General features: G+C 36.5%; 1 protein-coding gene across 8 annotated transcripts in view; it reads right to left on the reverse strand.

The window, feature by feature from the left end:
• Positions 1-20330, reverse strand: part of RAPGEF6 (Rap guanine nucleotide exchange factor 6) — a 207433-nt gene that overhangs the window by 121604 nt on the left and 65499 nt on the right. For 7 of the 8 annotated variants that reach the window (XM_060177662.1, XM_060177643.1, XM_060177634.1 and 4 more), the window contains one exon: positions 2921-3052. The exons of the other annotated variant lie outside the window; for it this stretch is intronic. In XM_060177662.1, the coding sequence (XP_060033645.1) occupies positions 2921-3052 (132 nt within the window). The remainder of the gene's footprint in view (positions 1-2920; positions 3053-20330) is intronic. 8 annotated transcript variants of the gene reach the window in all.

Genomic DNA, 20330 nt, shown 5'->3' on the forward strand with positions numbered 1-20330 from the left:
TTTTGGGAAGTGATGGAAATGTTTCTGCATGTAGGTGATGCTACAGAGGATACATTTTATTACAGATTATATATCAGTTAACATTATGTACACAATGATGTAGGAAACATAAATGATTATGATTTGGTGTTAAATGTGATGATCAAGGGAGAATTAATGGCAACTTTAAGGTTTGTGAAGTTTGACATACTGTTTATAATGAGACATATACTTTATATTGGAGGAACTCCTTTGCATGCACAATTTATGGTAATCTGTACAATTTACCTTATCATAAAATGCATCTTTTAAGAGGTTGAGTGAGTTGTAGTGAGTACTACTAAAGAAGACATATGAAAGACTGAAACAGAGCAACCACAAAGAAGTTTATGGCCCTACAGCAAAAGGTGCACTCTTGCCTTAGACAAGCCAGTAGCCAGAAAGTGGGACATCCTGTAGATGCTAATCTAAGTAAAATGCTTACATTAGTTCCTCTAGAATCTTTTTTTTTTTTTCCTCCAGGGTTATTGCTGGGCTCGGTGCCTGCACCATGAATCCACCGCTCCTGGAGGCCATTTTTCCCCCTTTTTGTTGCCCTAGCTGTTGCAGCCTTGTTGCGGTTATTATTGCCATTGTTGACGTTGCTTTGTTGTTGGATAGGACAGAGAGAAATGGAGAGAGGAGGGGAAGACAGAGAGAGAGGGGGAGAGAAAGATAGACACCTGCAGACCTGCTTCACCGCCCGTGAAGCGACTCCCCTGCAGGTGGGGAGCCGGGGGCTCGAACCGGGATCCTTACGCCGGTCCCTGCGCTTTTGCGCCACTTGCGGCTTAACCCACTGCGCCACCGCCCGACCCCCGTTCCTCTAGAATCTTGCCAAAGATACAGAATTTGTACAGCCAATTCACAGTAAAGCAACTGCCTTACCAAGTGATTCTGAATCTCAATCTGTGTGATAATCTCTTCTTCCATTTTTCCATTTCTCACTACCATCTATGGGTCTTTTTTTTTTTTTTTTTGTGCCTCCAGCGTTACTTCTGGGTCTCCATTCCTGCACTACAAATCCACTGCTCCTGGAGGCTATTTTTTCCCCGTTTGTTGCCCTTGCTGTTACTATTATTGCCATCATTGTTGCTGGATAGGAAAGAGAGAAATTGAGAGAGACGGGGAAGAGAAAGATAGACACCTGTAGACTTGCTTCACCGCTTGTGAAGCGATCCCCCTGCAGGTGGGGAACTGGGGGCTCAAACCGGGATCTTTACGTTGGTCCTTGCACTCTGTGGTATGTGCGCTTAACCCGCTGTACTACCACCTGGCCCCCTATGGCTCTGTTTTTTGCTGCAACACCATGATCACATTTGACTTAATAATTGATATTCTACCGAGACCAAGTATTAATAATTGATAGTCTACCGAGACCAAGTAGTTGGTCAACACCACCTCTTTGCTGTATGGTCTCTCTTACCAAAGTACAGATATTTCCACATAATCTGAGAGAACTCTACAACCACATCTTTGAACTTTTTAAACTTCGGGTCAATCTCCCTCATGGTTTTCAGGAAAGCTACATGAAGACAGAGATGTCACAATTCTATTTTGACTTTTAGGTTTCAATAAACTCATTTCTCTCACAAGATACTTCTTTTTAGGAGGGGCAGAATGTATTGGGCAAAACAATTACACAAATACAATAACTATCCCTAGAGCTATTGCATTGCTTTTAACTTAAAAAATTCCAGGCTGAGGAGATAACACAATATTTATGCAAAAGACTTTTATGCATGAGACCATGAGGTACCTGATTCAATCCCCAGCTCTTGTGTCTGTCTCTTTTTGTATCTCTCTCATTAAAAATTAAATAATATTTTAAAAAATTCCTTTTGCTAGAGAATGAGTAAGGGCACTAGCTTGCTCTACTACAAAATGTCAATCCGGGAGATGTATGAGACCACAGCAACTAACTTTGTGCAGCAAAATGATAAGTACAAAATTTGAAGCTTCTCCTCTACCTTATATCTGTCTACCAACTTATCAAACAGGAAATGGACACTTTTCCTAAAATATAACAAATTTGGGCATTTTAGTAAACCCACATGCTAAAACATTTCCTCATATAATACTGACTCTATTTGGCCAGATCAGTACTATTTGGGCATATGTGGCTGGCTGTTTGGACACTTAAAATGTGGCTAGTCTGAGATGTTTTATACATTTATATTAAAATTTAGCTTAAGAAGTTACTGCATAAAACCAACTCATTCAAAAACATATTTTTTTGTAGTTGTGTTGAGCTTTTATTTATTTATTATTTTTTTTCCAGAAAGAGAGATCAAGAGAGAAGGCAAAACACTATAGCACTGAAGTTTGCTCCAATGTGGTGTGGGCAGGGCTTCAACCTAGGTCATACATGTGGCAAAGCAAGTACACTATCCTGTTGAGTTTTTTTGCTGGTCCCTCATTCATAATTTTTAAACACTGACTACTTGATGAAATTCTAACATCTGTATATACTACGCTAAAAGAAAATATATTTTTATTTTTTTAACCTACTAAAATAATTTAGAGTCTATACAATACAAAGCAATTATAGTTTCTATATGAATTATAGAAAATACTCAACTATAGTAAAAATTAGCTTTTAAAAGCTTATGTTAAGTTGTTTCAGAAATTTTCTTTTAACCAAAGCAAGCATTATACCCTAATTTGGTTTATCTGGATAAAAGAATATATTATTCATACATCTTGGACTAGATTTCACCATTCTCAAAAGGTATCATTTCTTTAAGACTGCAAATATAACACAGCAAGTAGAACATACTGTACTAAAGATCTGATGCCTACGTATTATACCCTCATTAAAGGATATGTGATAAGCTAAGGGTATTTGGCAAGAGAAAAAAAAAAAGGTGTATTCATAGCATACAAACCCCTAATATTTTACCTGATAAATATCAGATAAACTGCTGCTCCCAGAGTCACTGGCGATGCTACAACCAGACTGACTAGAAGACACATGAGTCACCTGGGGATGAGGGTTGTCTGTGATGTGCATCTTGGTAAGATCGGCTGGAAGCTGAAGAAGAAAAATAATTTAAGATATTCTAAATAGAAATTATACCTTCCCCTGAAACTTTTCCAACAAATTTTTGCTTTATATAAATCATTGTATAACCTAATTTCTATCCTAAAGTCTCTATTCCTAGGAAAAATTTTAGGATATAATAATAGTAAGTTTAGTACTCTGTAACTATTAGACAAATCTACAGAGGAACTCCACTAAGAAGTTTTTATAAGAGAATATTGGGTCTGCAATAGTTTATCTGGATAGTGTGCCTGCTTTATCATGTACGGACCGGTTCAAGCCTGGCTTCCACTGTACTGGAGGAAGCTTTAGTGCTGTGGAAGCCCCATAACAATGACAAGTAGAGATTACCATTGGAGTGGTATTTCAGAGGAAAAATTTAGTCCTCTTTTTCCTCAAGTAAAAACATCAGTTGCTACCACCATAAAAAAGGACAGGAATGCAATTGCTACACACATAATACACAATCAAAGAAAGTAATATCTCATACTTAAGAAAATTAACAGCTGACTGATATTAAGTTTCTTTTTACTTAGTACTGTATTAGTAGGTAGTTGCCCTCAAAAGTAGTTGACAGTCACAGTAAATTAATGATTTCCTACACTAAGTGCAGGGATATAAGAGACATAAGGAAATTATACCAAAACTTCATCTTTAATAAGGTCACTTTTGTTGTTGCTGTCACTGGGACTTCACCACTCCATGAAAACTTTTTTCCAGATAGGTACATAGATAAGCAGATGAAGATACTATAGTACGGAAGCTTTCAGTGAGGTGGGCTTGGCTCAAACCCAGGTCAAGGACATGGCAAAGTAGATACCCTCTCCAGGTGAGCTAATTCCACCAGTCTAGCTTGGTAATATATTACTGGGAGGCAGGTTGTACGATATATTTCAAAACATGAGAAGAAAAAAACCTCACAAAATAAATGCTATAGCAGTCAAGGTAAGGAATAAACCATTTTTCTTCATAGAAAATTTAACATAGGAGGTATGATGACACATTTCTAAAGTAATTTTTCTGTCACTTTCTATTCAGGATTATCAAGAGAAATGTTTACTTTTTAAAACACAGCTTGTCATTGATTCAGTTTAAGAAATATACATGCTAATTGTGAAAACTAAGTATGTCTAAAAGAGAAAATAAGGAAGTCTGATTTACATTATGTCAAGGGAAATCACTATAATTATAAAGACTACACACAAAGAAACTCCTGACAAACTTCCCCTGATGATAATACTGCTAACAGAGGGTTTGGTAATTCAGATGAATCCTGTAATTAAGATAAACTGAAAAACTGAAATATACGCTCACACAATCTGCTCATTTTGAGGTTGCTTTTCTCTAAGATGTGTTTCCTGTTTCTGAAGGAGGCTAACAGGCTGACAGTTTATGAAAACCCCTGGCTGAGAAAAGAATTATATTTGAATGTGTAGCATAAAGAGCTATACTTTGGACAGAAAAAAGTACACTATAGGAGTTAAGTATAATCCAAAAGTAAACTGACGATCATTTTGAATCATCTTAATTCCCAGCATTAGGCGTATCTTCATAAAAAAATTTTAAAAAATCCCAAGGGAGTCCGGCGGTGGCGCAGCAGGTTAAAAGGACGTGGCGCAAAGCGCAAGGACCAGCCTAAGGTTCAAGCCCCTGGCTCCTCACCTGCAGGGGAGTTGCTTCACAAGTGGTGAAGTAGGTCTGCAGGTGTCTGTCTTTCTCTCCCCCTCTCTGTCTTCCCCTCCTCTCTCCATTTCTCTCTGTCCTACCCAACAACGACATCAATAACCACAATGTTAAACAACAAGGGCAACAAAAGGGAAAATAAATATTTAAAAAAAATCCCAAATCTCAAATTATTTACAGAACCCTGCATATATAATCTTCATTGCTCAAAACTGTTCTACTAGTGGGCAACATTGATACTGATGGAAACTAAGAGAACTAGTAATCTTTCGATATCAAAGAAGTATTGTCAAATAATGGCATATTATAGTCTCTAAAATAATTATACTTAACATGTATCAGGGTTTTCAAACATTTTCCTAATAGGGACAAAGAGAATGTACTTTAGGTTTTTGTAGGGTTTGTAGTCTCTGTAGCATATATATTTAGTTTCTTTATTGGGAATTAATGTTTTACAGTCAATAGTAAAATACAATAGTTTGTACATGTGTAACATTTCCCAGTTTACCACAAGCATTTCAACCCCCACTAGGTCCCCCTCTGCCATCATGTTCCAGGACATGCATCCTCTCCCTCCTCACCCCAGAGTCTTTTACTTTGGTGCAATACACCAACTCCAGTCCAAGTTCTGCTTAGTGTTTTCCCTTCTGTTTTTTCTTGTTTTTAAATTTCTTTTTGGGAGATTAATGGTTTACAGTTGACAGCAAAACACAATAGTTTGTATATGCATAACGTTTCCCAGTTCTGTTCTTACTTTTCAACTTCTATGAGTGAAATCATTCCATATTCATCCTTTTGTTTGATTTAGCTCACTTAACGTAACTCCTTCAAGCTCCATCCAAGACGAGGTGAAGAAAGTGAAATCACCATTTTTAATATCTGAGTAGTATTCCATTATGTATATAGACCATAACTTACTCAGCCCCTCATCTGCTGTGGACACCTGGGTAGCATCCAGGTTTTGGCTATAAACTGTGCTGCTATGAACATAGGTATACACAAATCTTTTTGGATAGTTGTATTTGGTTCATTAGAATATATTCCCAGGAGACAAACTGCAGGGTCATAGGGTAGGTCCACTTCTAGGCTTCTGAGAGCTCTCCAGATTATAGCATGCTCTTTATTCTTTTTTAAACAATCCATTAAATAAAACTCATTCTTACCTCACAAGTCATACATCTGGTCACATTTGGGATTTTAGTGTTCAATAATATTTACAGAGAAGAGTTAAAACTAAGAACTTCATTAAAGAAATAAAGTGAAAATTCTAGTATATGGAAAATAAAATTATAGAAGTTAAAAGGTCAACAGATATGTTTAACAGTATTTAACAATACTAAAAAGAAAACCAGGAAAAAAAAACCCAGAAAAGAATTAGTCTGAAAAATAACCTCAGTAAGTCTTAGAGAATAAAAAAGATAAACCTAAGAAAAAAGACTTAGGAGCCATAGGAAATACACTGTAGGTGGCAATATCTAAATAATCAGAATATAGAAATGTTAACAGAACTTTTGTTGTTGTCACCAGGGCTACAGAAAGCACAGACCTAGAGAAACAGGGGGAGGAGAGAAAAACCACAATATAAAAACATCCCACATGGTGGGGGGGGGGGGTGGACTCAAACCTGGGTTGTATACATACAGCACAGCAGTACTTATCCTCTACCTTATTAGCCCAGAAGTAGAAAGGAATTTAAGGCATTGATGATAGTTAAGCATTTTCAAAATTGTCAAAAGATACAAAGAAGCTTTTAGAGTTACAAAGAAGATTAAATAAAATCACATCTATATATAACCATGCTAAAACTTTAGAAAAAGACAGAAAGAAGTCTTAAATGGAGTCAGGATAAGACATTTATAAGAGCAAAGTTAAACCGATAACTGACTTCTTAACAGATAGCTAGAATCCAAATAGAATTCATACTCAGAAGGGCAAAATATTTTTTTCCTTTTTTCTCTGCTTTATTGGGGGTAGGGGTTACAAATGGCTTACAGCAGTATGGTTGTTGAACTACGGATACATCAAGATTTCAAACCTCTCATCACCCCCTCCAAATTCTCTCCCAGTGAACTCAGAATTAAGGAAATCTCCAAGAGAAAGAAAATGATTCCCAATGGAAATGTCTAGATGCAGGGAAAAAGGAAAGAATGGGTGTATCTGCATAATTTCTGACTATGTAAAACAGTAACAATAGTTAACCATAAAGTTTACAGTATATGTAGTATGAAGATTCATTACAGGGGGTTTAGGTGGTAGCCCACCCAAGGTTGAGAAGGGCCTGAGTTGGAGCTCATGCCACCTATCTGCAGGGATCAGTGTCACCAGTAGTAAAGCAGGTCTGTCAGTGTCTCTCTTTCTCTCTCCCTATCTCCCCCATCTGTCTCAATTTTTCTATGTTCTAATAAAAAAACCAAAGGAAGGGGGAAAAAAAGAAAAGAAATGGTCACCGGGAGCAGTGGATTTAGTGTCGGCATCAAGCCCCAGCACTAACCATGGATATCAAGGATATTAAACCGGGAGAAGGGTAAATAAAGTTATCTAAATTCTTTGTACTGGCTGTGGAACAGTAGCAAAGACTTGATAGGTGATGATGCACTGCTGTAATCTTTGATTTAATAAAAGAGCTTAAAGAAATGTTTGTAAATACAAAGTTAATGGAGGGTAAAATATCTAATTATAAAAGAATGTAAATTAATATGCCATGCAAACACAAACCAAAAGAAATATTACATAGCTCTATTAAATTCAGATAAAGTAAATTTTGTGCCAAAAGCATTAGTAGACACAAAAGGGGTTAATTTTATGCAGGCTGGGGCCAGGCCATGATGCACTTGGTAGAGCACACAAGTTATAACATGCAGGCACTGAACCCCAGCAGTAAATGTGTGGGGAAAAAATAACTACTATTAAAAGAACAGTTTATGAGAACATAAATACTACTGTACTTGTACCTTTACAGCAGAACTGAGAATACATATTTAATTTATAAGCACTGAAAACAGAATAGAAAGTCACACACACATACAAGAGTGCACGCGCATGGTAAAGATGGTAAAGTGTATAAAGGACTCTGTAACACACTGAAGCCCAACTTTCTGAAGGCATGTTTATGACCTGAGAATCAGAATATAGCTGTTTTGAGATCTGTAAAGAGGTCAGACCCTGGACTCAGGAGGTATCTGACCCAGCAGAGTGTACACATTATTATGCAAGAGAACCTGGGTTTGAACCTCTGCCAGCAGATAGGTCTTGCTGGGGGAAGCTTCAGGAACAGTGAAGTGCTATTTCAGTGTCTTTCCTTTTTTTTTTTTTTTTTTTTTTTTGGTGAGGTGAAGAAGGTGAATTTATCATTTTAAAAATAATAATATATTTTATTTTATTTTAAAAAGAGAGAGACTGACCAGAGCACTGTTCAGCTCTGGCTAAGGCAGGGCTGGGGAATGAACTTGGGACCTCAGAGCCTCAGGCATGAGCATCTTTTTGCATAACCATTATGCTACATCCTCAGCCCTCATCATGTTTAATAGTTAAGTAGTATTCTTTAAAAAAATTTTTTTTAATTTTTAATTTTTTTAATTGGGGAATTAATGCTTTACATTCAACAGTAAGCACAATAGTTTTTACATGCATAACATCCCCCAGTTTGCCATGTAACAGTACAACCCCCACTAGGTCCTCTGAATCCTTCTTGGACCTGTATTCTCCCCACCCGAGTCTTTTACTTTGGTGCAATACGCCCATTCCAGTTCAGGTTCTACTTCTGTTTTCTTTTCTGATCTTGTTTTTCAACTTCTGCCTGAAGTTGAAAAACAAGATCAGTGTCTTTCCTAATTTGGCCTCTTCTATCTCTGTCTCTCACTATCTAGAGAAATGCAAAAAATGGCCAGCAGGGGGTGGTGGAGTCCTTTAATCACATAGCCCCAGCAATAATCCAAAAAGCAAAAAAGAAAAAGAGAAAAAATTTTGTGCTCAAACATCTGGTGTCTCTGTAAAGTTACCTGGGCAGACTGACTTAACCATCAAGTTTTACAGAGAACAACCATCCCACACCATTCAACTAACCAACTCAACACATTCAAACCCCCCGTTTCTAGTAGAATGAGTTATAGGATAGATTAAGGAAAATAAATAACACTGCCAATCTATCTCAATGCACAAAAAACACCGAGTCAGGACACATAATCTAGCAGTTATTATGTTGTAGAATTCCTAAAGTATTTGTTGTAACCTGCCCTCACATATGCACAATGTATACATTTTCCACCCCAGGGCCCAATCTTTGGAGCAACTGTCTCAGAATAATCTCAGGGTTTTCCCAAGCAGTCTCTGATTTGATTTTTTTTTCTTCAGGCAAATGTATTAAACTATCTATATCCAGTAACTACAATATCTAGTTAAAATATTTTATTTTATTGTGGAGAAAACATTCCTCTACTATTTCTATAACTAAATTGTGTTTTTTCCCAAAACTGGAAACAAATATACATACATATAAAAGTAACTGTCTCTGACCTTTCCATATAAAAATGAATGTAAACAATGGAATGTGATGAAATTCTATGACCCGTAGCAACTAAAGGTTCTTATAAACATAATTATACAGTCTCAATTTTAAAATGAGGAAAAGTTAAATCAGCTCCAAAGATTTTACTATAATGTTTCATTTTTGTAAATGTATTAATATACATAACTAATACAGAGCTGAGAATATTTAACTTATAAGCACTGAGATAGAATAAAAAGTGATGTAAGCTACATAACAGGAAACACCTAACACCTAACACCTACACCTGCACAGCACGTGTAGAAATAAATGGGTAGTGAAATATTTTTGTTTTTACTCTGTATCTTTTTGTTTTTACTCTGCATCTTATTTATATTATACTTTTACTACCTAATGAAGTATTAATGCCAACACAATATCTCACATTATCTGAATAAATAAGTGAACATATTTGACTTAATACTGTGGTTATAAGTAATATATATATATATATATATATATATATATATATATATATATATATATATATACAGCTGAAGTTTCAGTAGAGACAGATTAAGTATTTGAATGGAGCACTTCCTAAACTGTATACTTTAGAATACTATCTCAGTAGACAGAACTCATGAACTATTTAAAAAGGAGAGGAAGATCTGATGGTTAGCTACTTTAGCTCTTTCTAACATCCAGCATACTTATATAGGATCCAAGACTTGCCATACAAAGAGATCTGTTTCACATAACATTCTCCAAATTATTTTTGCCCCAATATTCTTATTAACCACTCTCAATGTAAGAAAATAATGATCTGGGATACTCCCATTCATCCATTCATGAAATATTTATAAAATTATCTGGGGGAGGGGGGCATGTAGTAGCTGTTTGTTTGAATCTAGATTATATAATACAGGCAAATAGAAACATATGACTCCTATTACATAACTATTCAAAAATTCTACATCATGTTAAAAACAGACCAATGCCCTCATGTTTGGGAGCCACTCTTTACCCTTATCTGGCGTTCTAGTCCTGTTCTAAACTCCACCTTTCCAGACAACATTTTCAGTCCACCTGCATGTTAGCTATTAGGCTCAGGCAAAAATTACTGAAGTCATGGGGGACTTGGAACATACGTAAAATAAACTTCCATGCTTCTTCCCCCTAATTTCAACTGCTCTATTCCTACCTTTGGGTTCCTGTTTAAACAATTTGTCTTGCTTTATATCTTACTGCCTTTCAGCCACCAAGTTGTAGATGTTACCATAACGCCAACCTGACTTCCCCGGACAGATGATCTCATCAATGTGCCCTGCCCCACTAAGGACAGATAGAAACAGGCTGGGAGTATAGATCATAGATCAACCTGCTAACACTCATACTCTCAGAAGGATAAAAAGTAAAGAGGCTTCCAATCAGGGGCATAGGACACAGAAATCTGGTGGTGGGAATTATACCCTTGTTATCTTATAATCTTGTTAATCATTATTAAATCACTAATAAACAATAAACAAACAGAACAGTCCAGAGGGCTGGGGAGATAGCGTAATGGTTATCAAAAGACTTTCATGCTAGGGACCAGGCATATATTACAACGCACAAGGACACAGGTTCAAGTCCTTATCCCTACCTCCATAAGGGAAACTTAAAAAGTGATGATAAAAAGTGCTACAGATGTCTCTTTCTCTCATTCCTCTTCGATATCCCTTCTTTCTCAATTTCTCTGTCTCTAACCAGTTACAAACAAAACAAAATAAACAACATTTTCATGCCTGAGCCTCCAAGGTCACAGGTTTAATCTCCAGCAATACCATATATCAGAGCTCAGTGCTGAGTGTGTCTGTCTCTGTCTTTCTGTATCTCTTATTTTATTTTATTTTTTATTATATTTTATTATTTATTGGATAGAGACAGCCAGAGATTGAGAGAGTAGTGGATATAGAGAGGGAAAGAGACCCCTGCAGCACTGCTTTACCACTCAAAGCCTTCCCCTTGCAGGTAGGGACTGGGGGCTTCAACCCAGGTCCTTGTGCATTGTAACATGTGCATTCAACCAGGTGCGCCAATACCTGGCTGTGTCTTTCTGCATCTCTTTCACTAAAATAAGTATTTGGGCAGTGGCACACCAGGTGGAGCATACGTGTTCCAGGGACCAAGGGTCAAGACTCCGGTCTCCACCACCAGAGAAAGCTTTGGGAGCAGTGAAGTAGAGTTGCAGGTGGTTCTCTTTCTCTCTCTCCTTTATCTCCTCCTTCCTCTTTGATTTCTGTCTCTCTATCCAAAAAGTAAATGTAAAAGACAGTTCTTTTCTTCAGAGAGCATGAAGTTAACAACTGTTTAGTATAAAAAATTGTTATATTGTTATCTACAGAGACCTGGGCCCAGGAGTTCCATTCTTAGTATCAGATATTTACTTATAATGCTTGAGTGCCCTGTAATAAAGAACCTCAGATTGTCATCCTTTTCTTATTTAGACCAGAAGATTATGAGCCCTGAAGCTCAGCTCAAGAGTGGAGGGGATAATTCTATGTTAGATATAAGGGAGGGAGATAGGGAAGGTGTGAGGGTTATGCTGATGCCTGCCCACCATTCTGTCAGCTACATGCCCTTTTGCAAAACACACACACACACCCACACCCACCCACACCCACACCCACACCCACACCCACACCCACATACCTTGGTTCAACTCCTTATCTTTTGTCTTGACAATTGGGCCTTATTTACAGCAGTAAATAAGTAAAGAAAATGTTTTTTAAAAGTCCGAAGTATCTGTCACCACTAAGAGTCAAAGTAGAGAAATGAGCCTGCTACTGAAACACTTCTATCTGAAATGTTTAGCTTCTTACACACATGAGGGTAATTTATTCTTACCTTATCCTGCAACTCTGAACTGAGCTGAAATAATTTTTTAACTTTTAACAACCAAGTTTGCTATAAACATAAACACTCTAAACTGTATGGCTATTCAGTTCCAGGGCTAAATATGACTATATATATGGGCCCAAGGTCAGATCTATGTGATAAATAGTTAATTGTATTTACATTATTTTCTTCAACTTTGGGAGCTACTTCTGCCCTGGTCCAGTTTTCTTGTCCTATTCTCAACTCTGACACTATCTTCCCAGACAATATGTTTAGTCCATCTACAGGTCAGCTATATAGCAAGCTCTAGCAGAAATTACCAAAGTCATGGACTCCTAGGAACATACTTTAACTTCCTAGCTTCTATCCAGCCTAAAATCCCTATTCCCATCTGCTCTATTCCTACCTACTTCCTGGTGCCTGTTTATTAAACATTTTGTCCACTTTTATACCTTACCATCTTTTAGTCACCAAGTTGCAGACGCTACCATAATTTAACCCAGAACTCCCTGGGCAGACGATCTCACCAATGTGTCCTGGAACTTCATCTGTCCAAAGCCTTATACCACTAAAGAAAGAGAGAAACAGTCTAGGGGTATGGATCGACCTGCCAACACCCATGTCTAGCAGAGAAACAATTACAGAAGCCAGATCTTCACCTTTTGCACCCCATAAAGAATGTTTGACCATATTCCCATAGTGGTAAATGTTAGGGGAAGAGGACCAGAGGGCTCTGAAAACCAATTTCATGAGGACCTGGAGAGCAAAGGGGTAGAAGTAGCAGGTGTGACTTAGAAAGGAAGAAAAGACAGAACCATAGGAAAAAAAAAGGCAAATACATAGAAAGGCAGACAGTTACAGAAGTAAAAGTCAGCCCATATCTGTGATCTTGGGGAGAACTAATGTAGTTTCCAAATGAGGTAATGTGAACACAGAATTCTGCTGGTGAGAAAGCTGTGGAATTATATCCTGGTAATCTTATAGTTTTGCAAATCAATATTAAATCACTAATAAAAATGTCCTCAGTAAAAACAAATAAATAAAAACTATAAAGAAAATGGGGGAGGCAGGGCAGTGGTACACCCATCACAACATTACTATACATTCGGGCCTGGTTTCAAGTACCTAGCCCCTACTGGCAGAGAGGAAGCTTCACTGCTGTAATTGTCTGTCTCCCTGTCCCCAATCCCCAAAATTCACTGTCTATGCAGTAAAGTAAATCAAGTATATGAATATATCTAAGATGACTACTAATGGATTCATCATGCAGAAACAAAAACCCGTGAAAACTCTGGTTGCAACTAAAGAACAAAGAAAATGGGGGGAGGGGAGGTGAAGTAACATATATAAACATGCAGACAAATTATGAGGGGCCTGGGTAGTGGTACACACAGTTCAGCACACATATTGCATCACAGGAGGATCTGGCTTCAAGTCCCTATTCACAAGCGGTGAAGCAGGAGTGCAGGTGTCATGTCTGCCTCTCTCTCTGTCTCCCCCCTCTATTTCAGCATATACCCAATAATAAACAAGCAAATAATTCATAACAATGGGATCACCTCACAAGTGTGAGAATGGTATTGCCCAAATGACTAGAAATGTTGAAAATAATGTAAATGGAGAACTTATACATTATTGGTGGGAAGATAAATTGGTGGAACCATTATGGAAAGCTGTGTGGAAATTCCTGAAAAACACAAGAAATAGGAGCCAGGGAGGTGGCTCAGTGGCAGAGTAATGCCTTGCAAGTATGAGGCCAGGGATTTGATCCTCCAGCATTGCATATGACTGACTGATGGCTCTGATCAGTCTCAGATAATGAATGACTAATACATACATACATACATACGGGCCAGATAGTGGTGCACTTAGGTTTGAGCCCCTGCTTGCCACCTGCATGGAGAGAAGCTTCACAAGGTGACTCAGGACTACTGGTATCTCCTCCTCTTTCCTTCCCTCTCATGTGTTCTGCTCTCCTCACCCTCTCTCCCCTATCAACTTCCTCTCTATTCTATCAAATAAAGAAACAAAAAAAAAAGGACATCAGAGGCAGTCAATTTGTAGTGCCTGAACCAAGCCCAAGCAGTTAACTCTGGGAGCAATAATAAAAATATAATAATAATAAATATTAAGAATGAATCCAGACTTGAAAGATAGTATATAATGGTTATTCAAAAAGACTTTAATGCTTGAGGCACTGAAGGTCCCAGGTTCAATCCCCAGCATCATAAGCCATAACTGAGCATTGCTCTGGGGGAAAAATATCATCAATGAAGAACGTATCCAGTTATCCTACTTTAAACAGAAAAATGCAAAGCACCAGTATGAAGAAGCAAATGTGGGGGCCAGATGGTAGCACACCGGGTTAAGTGCACATAGTATGAAGCGCAAGGACCAGCTCAAGGATCCTGGTTAAAGCGGCTCCTCATCTGCAAGGGGGTCGCTTCACAAGTGGTGAAGCAAGTCTGCAGGTGTCTATCTTTCCCCATCTTCCCCATCTCTTTCGATATCTCTCTGTCCTGTCCAACAACAAAAAGGAAAAAATGGCCTTCAGGAGCAGTGGATTCATAGTGCAGGTACCAAGCCCCAGCAATAACCATGAGGCCAAAAAAAAAAAAAAAAAAAAAGCAGATGTGCTCTGTTTATCTCATTATTTACAATAGGCAGGAACTAGAAACAACTAAAGTACCTACTGATAAAGGTGTGGTATAGAGACAGAATGGAATACTATTCAGCTATGAAGAAAGATTAAGTTTTGCCATTTACAATATGGATGAATCTAAGTGGTATCATTCTTCATAAAATGAGTCACATACAGACAGATATGATTTCATTTACATGTGGTACACAGAGTTAAGAAAACAGACAAAACAAGTTAAGAAAACAAAAAAGAAAAAACCTTACGGACTACAAGACCAATTAATGATTACCAGAAAGGGAGGGAGAGGCATGTGGGCAAATTGGGACAAAGGGACAGTGGAGGAGAGAATTAGATTTTTAATGGTGAATATGCACATGCTGATTTTCATTGAAAATTTGAAACACAAAATTTTATCATGTAGTATTACTTCGACTAAATCACTGAAGAAAGTAAACAATTTCAGAGGTGAGTAACATTATAACGTTGAATTTACAAATGTGAAAGACAAATAGCAATCAGTCACAAACGAGGAGAGAATGAGGAGCTGGGTGGTGGTGCACCTGTTAGAGCACACATATTACAATGCACAAGGACCCAGGTTCATGTTACAATGCACAAAGACCCAGGTTCAAGTCCTTGGTCCTCACCTGTGTGTGTGTGGGGGGGGGGGGGGGGAGAAGCTTCACAAGTGGTAAAGGAGTGCCGCTGGTATCTTTCTCTTTCTCTCTCTCTTTTGTTCTCCTTCTCTTCCTCACCCTTTCCTTTCAATTTTTCTCCATATCCAAACCAAATGAATTAATTAAAAGAAAAAAAACAAATAAAGAATAAATGAGTTAAGTCATCAAGCTGAAAATGTTGAATAAAAGTATGAAAAGTTTAGTTACCCGAAGACTCAGAGTTTTAACACTAAGGTAGCAACAAAATTTGCTAAGAAATGAACTTTCAAAAGTAACAAATTTCTCTTATTTTTAGAGAAATGGTTATCTTCTCATTGAGAAACATCCAAGAAATTGAAAACAAAGCAGGAGACAGTGTATGGTAAAAATTCAGGGCATTCATCTTGGATAGAGCTTGTGAAGAAATCATGTTAAGTGAAATAAGTCAGAAACAGAAGGATGAATATGGGATGATCTCACTCACAGGCAGAAGTTGAAAAACAAGATCAGAAGAGCAAACACAAGTAGAACCTGAACTGGAATTGGTGTACTGCACCAAAGTAAAAGACTCTGTGGTGGGAGGAGGGAGAGTACAGGTCCAAAAAGGATGACAGAGGACCTAGTGGGGGTTGTATTGTTATGTGGAAAACTGAGAAATGTTATGCATGTAGAAACCTATTGTATTTACTGTCAAATGTAAAACATTAATCCCCCAATAAAGAAATTTTTAAAAATTCAGGGCATTAAACAATCTTAAAAAAAAAAAATCAAAAAACAAAAGCACAACTACACTACTAATCATGAACAAGAATAAAAAAATAAGAAAAATTACACTGTGTCCAGGCTTCTCATCAGTACCCCTGCATGCTAGATGATAGGACATCAACTTTTAAAAGTGTTCATGGGGGCAAAAAATATCTTTAGATTTATTATCTTATACATAATTAAATAATTAAAGTTCAATGTAAAGTAAAGCATTTAGAAACATACAAAGACATAAAAATCAAACTCACCACTACCCCCGCCCTACCTGCAACTCATGCTGCTAGTACTTCATTTTGCAAACGGAAAAAATTCAAAGTAATTAAGTGTAAGTAGCAGCATGGGGGGGGGGAGAGTATTATAAACCAGTAAAACGTACCGCAAAACCTAAAGTTTATGGGAATTTAATCACACAATGTATTTAATCACTACCTTGCAAAAAAATTCATCAACAGTAACATGAGATGGGGGAGATTTGTATCATCTATAAAAGACTATTTACGTAGTAAACTATCAATCACAGAACCTGCTCAGATATTTGCTAGCATTTAATGAAATTGTACGTTCTGATATTTAAAATTATCTTTGTTTCCTTTATATTTCTTAAAAATGAAATCAAAATTTGGCTGCATTTATCTCATTACTTTTCTTTAAATCTCTTTTTTACCCTCGACATATTACTTTAAGCTTTAGGAGTGGTAGTGCCAAGCATCACCAATGTGTGGGCCCCACAGGTGGCATGTGTACATGCCTTACCAGGTAAGTAGTATGTATGTAGGCTTCTCTCTATCTTTTTTCATTTCAGTCGGTTGTTAACCAAATGCACAGTGGATATAAATGTCCTTCTGAAGTTGCTTTTTATAAAGATATACAGTGAGCTCAGACAGACATAATAGTATACCATGATGCTATCAAAGCACTTCTCCCTTAGTCACCATCAATAGAACCACCTTTAAACAAAGACATGACTTCAGATCATCATAAGAAATGTCTCTATTGTGCTTTATCTCCATTCAGTAGAACCACAGGGAAATTTCAGTTGAGCCAATGATACAATTAAAAGTGTTTACCAAAACATTTTGTTTTATAAAACAAAACTTTAAAGCCAAGCCTTTCTCTTTTTGTTTTGAACTATACTTACCTGGAAAAATTACTCAAGTGGCATTAAATTCCAGATCTGTATAAATTGCCACTATGAAAAATACGATTATTTTGAAATGCACTGTGAATTTTCTTAAAACCAAGCATATGTTGGGAAGAATTTTGCTTATTATAAGTTAATATGCATTAATTTTAAATGAGGAGTACAAAAGATGCTTCTGAACAGTCTTACTATTTTGAAAGTATTCATGAGCATTACTGAATAATTTTCTTAGCATTTTCTCTAATTATTTCACTATTTAAGGTCACCTAGTCTTTATAAATTATAATTTCACAGCACAATGAAAATTAAAATATATTCTATAGTTTAGAGATGAGACTGACACAGCTAATGCATCAACCATGTAAGAAGATGAAGTAAAACAATACTTTGAGTTAAGAGTACAATAACAGAAATAACTAAATGAGGATTCAGTTTGAAGAGAGTATACTTCAAAATGCACTGCATTTTAAGTACAGATTATGAAAAAAGGCACATTTTTCAAATACTCTTTGAGGTACATAAGAATATTTGAGTTTTCTTTAAACTAAAAACAAAATGGCCATGAGACTAAGCTTTTTAGATGATTTTGTAGTTATCAAGTTTAGAAAATACAACAGCATAATAAAGCTCATTTACAATTAAAAATAGCAGAATTTAAATTTAATGACTAGACTCCACCAATTAAAAAAAGAAATAGTAATACTTACTTTGGATGCCCATGGTTGAAGACAATTGGCATAACAGCGAACAAGAAAAGCCATTTCCAAGGCTGGAAAAGGCAGTTTCCTTTTCAAACCAGAGCCCAGAGCCACACAAATAACTATGTTGACAAAATTCTGTTAGGCTTTTCTTTTCTTTCTTTTACAAATCATACACTATTTGGAGTGTTATATAAAGGCAGTTTCTTCAAAACCCTTTCAAACTGAAAACAGGAGTTTTCAGTAGCTTAGGGTATTCTAAATAATTCTAACAGTTTTTTAAAATCAAAATGTTCACTTATAAAAAGCAAATCACAATAAATCAAGATGTTTATATTTCTGGCTCAGGAGATACAGACAATACACGTTTCCTTAGGCACCTGGCACAGACACGCAGCGTGGCAACATAACAGTTAATGCCGTATCAAAGCAAATAAGGCAACATGCAGCAAATCTGTTCCTGGATGCTAAAAAATCTTCTCTGATTTATCTTCTATGATACAGCTTTGTCTTTTCTTCAATTTAATTCATTCTGAAGAGCAAGCACTGCAGTAATTCTTCTGCATCAGAGGCAAACCAGAACATTGTATCCTTAAGATGAAAGTTTCTTCTTTATATCCTTAGCCTCCAAAAATTTAACAAAAAAATGAATGATGGAGCAAATGGTAGAGGAAGCGTGCTCTAACAGGTTTGTCTTGTAGAATACATATGAGTTTTCCAAATTTATTATTTTCTTTTCCTATGCAGTATTCAAAGCTTTGCAGCATTGCTTCTTGTTCTAATGCATCAGTAAAAGAGTACTGCTGATCTAAGGCTGGCTTTTCTGGTGGAAAATTATACATATGTGGTATAAAAAACACTACATCTTCTGCAAAAACAAGACTATATGTTGTGTCTTAACTCCTACTGTCCTTGCCCGTTTCACAGCAGCTCCCTAAGGAGAGGCTCCTATTGATTCTATGCTCTGCAGTAAGATGAAATATCTAATAAGAAGGAACGAGTGGGAGGAGAATAGAGCTAAAAGGATGACATCACCTGTATAGAAAGCCTTCAGAAACTGCATTAGATCAATTGGCTACTGTATCTGCAGATGTAGTCCAAAGAGCAATTTATTGAAACACACACACACACACACACACTCTCTCTCTCTCTCTCTCTCTCTCTCTCACCCCTGCAGTGACACATGCCAGCATTAAATTTTATAAGAAAAAAAAAAAACTGAAGCATCTATTTCACAATTTTCAAAATCCATTTTGATTTTTAATACTGTTCAATGGTACACAGCTTCATTTTGGAAGACATATTTTCCAATATTATTCAAATTAACACAGTATTGTCTGCTCAAAGGAAAATAATGAACTCTGACAAGATTCTCCTGTATTACAACTCGGCTAAGTCAGCATGGATTTTAGATGTGTCACATATGTATCTTTAGTACTACTAAAGAAAGATTATAAAACTTTCTACTTATCAAAAAAAGATATAGACATGGGTCATTTTAAATTAACATTGAAACATCAAAACTGGCACTAAGATTTACATTAAGCAGTCAATGAAAATGAAAACAATTTTATTTCATAAAGGAAAAAACAAACAACTAGCATAAACAGCTGACTTGCAGTGTGCACTAACTAATCTGAGGAAGAATAGCTCCTGCAACATGGTAATTTCCTATATAGCATTATTCAATTCTTAGAAGGAGTGAGGAAGCCAATAAGATAGAGAAACAATCAGAGAAGAAAATGATTTAAGCTTGCCTCCAAACTGAGTTTATATTTGCCACACCCTCTTTTACTCTATAATGTATGTGAAAACAAAATTCTTTTAGAACCTAAATTATTCTTTAAGCTTCTCATCTACAATGGAAACTCTCAAGAGTTTTTGTGAAGGTTGTAATGGTGCCTCCCAATGGCCAGTTAAGACATAGTTTCAACTGGTAAAATTTGTTAGTCTACCTCCAGGCAGAAAATTGTGAAAATCAATGCACAAATCAAAGTAAAAGAAAGTTATTTTGCAGTTATTAGCTATTATTGCAGTTATTAGCTATTATATATATTGCAGTTATATATATTGCAGTATTAGCTATTATATATATTGCAGTTATTAGCTATTATTTTTAACTCTAGTTTAAAGGGAAGAGATGCAACAAATCAGGAGAAATGACTACCGAAGAGATAGGTGTTACTACAAAGGACTCTACTGCCAAAGAAAATTAAATCTCATCGCTAGCCAAACTAGAGTGTAACATTCTTGCCAAAAATTTAAATCACCTTCTCAACAGAATGCTGCCAACTGGAACTATATTGCTATTTAAAAAACCAA

The sequence above is a fragment of the Erinaceus europaeus genome, chromosome 2 (assembly GCF_950295315.1).
Source record: "Erinaceus europaeus chromosome 2, mEriEur2.1, whole genome shotgun sequence".
Taxonomy (NCBI): domain Eukaryota; kingdom Metazoa; phylum Chordata; class Mammalia; order Eulipotyphla; family Erinaceidae; genus Erinaceus; species Erinaceus europaeus.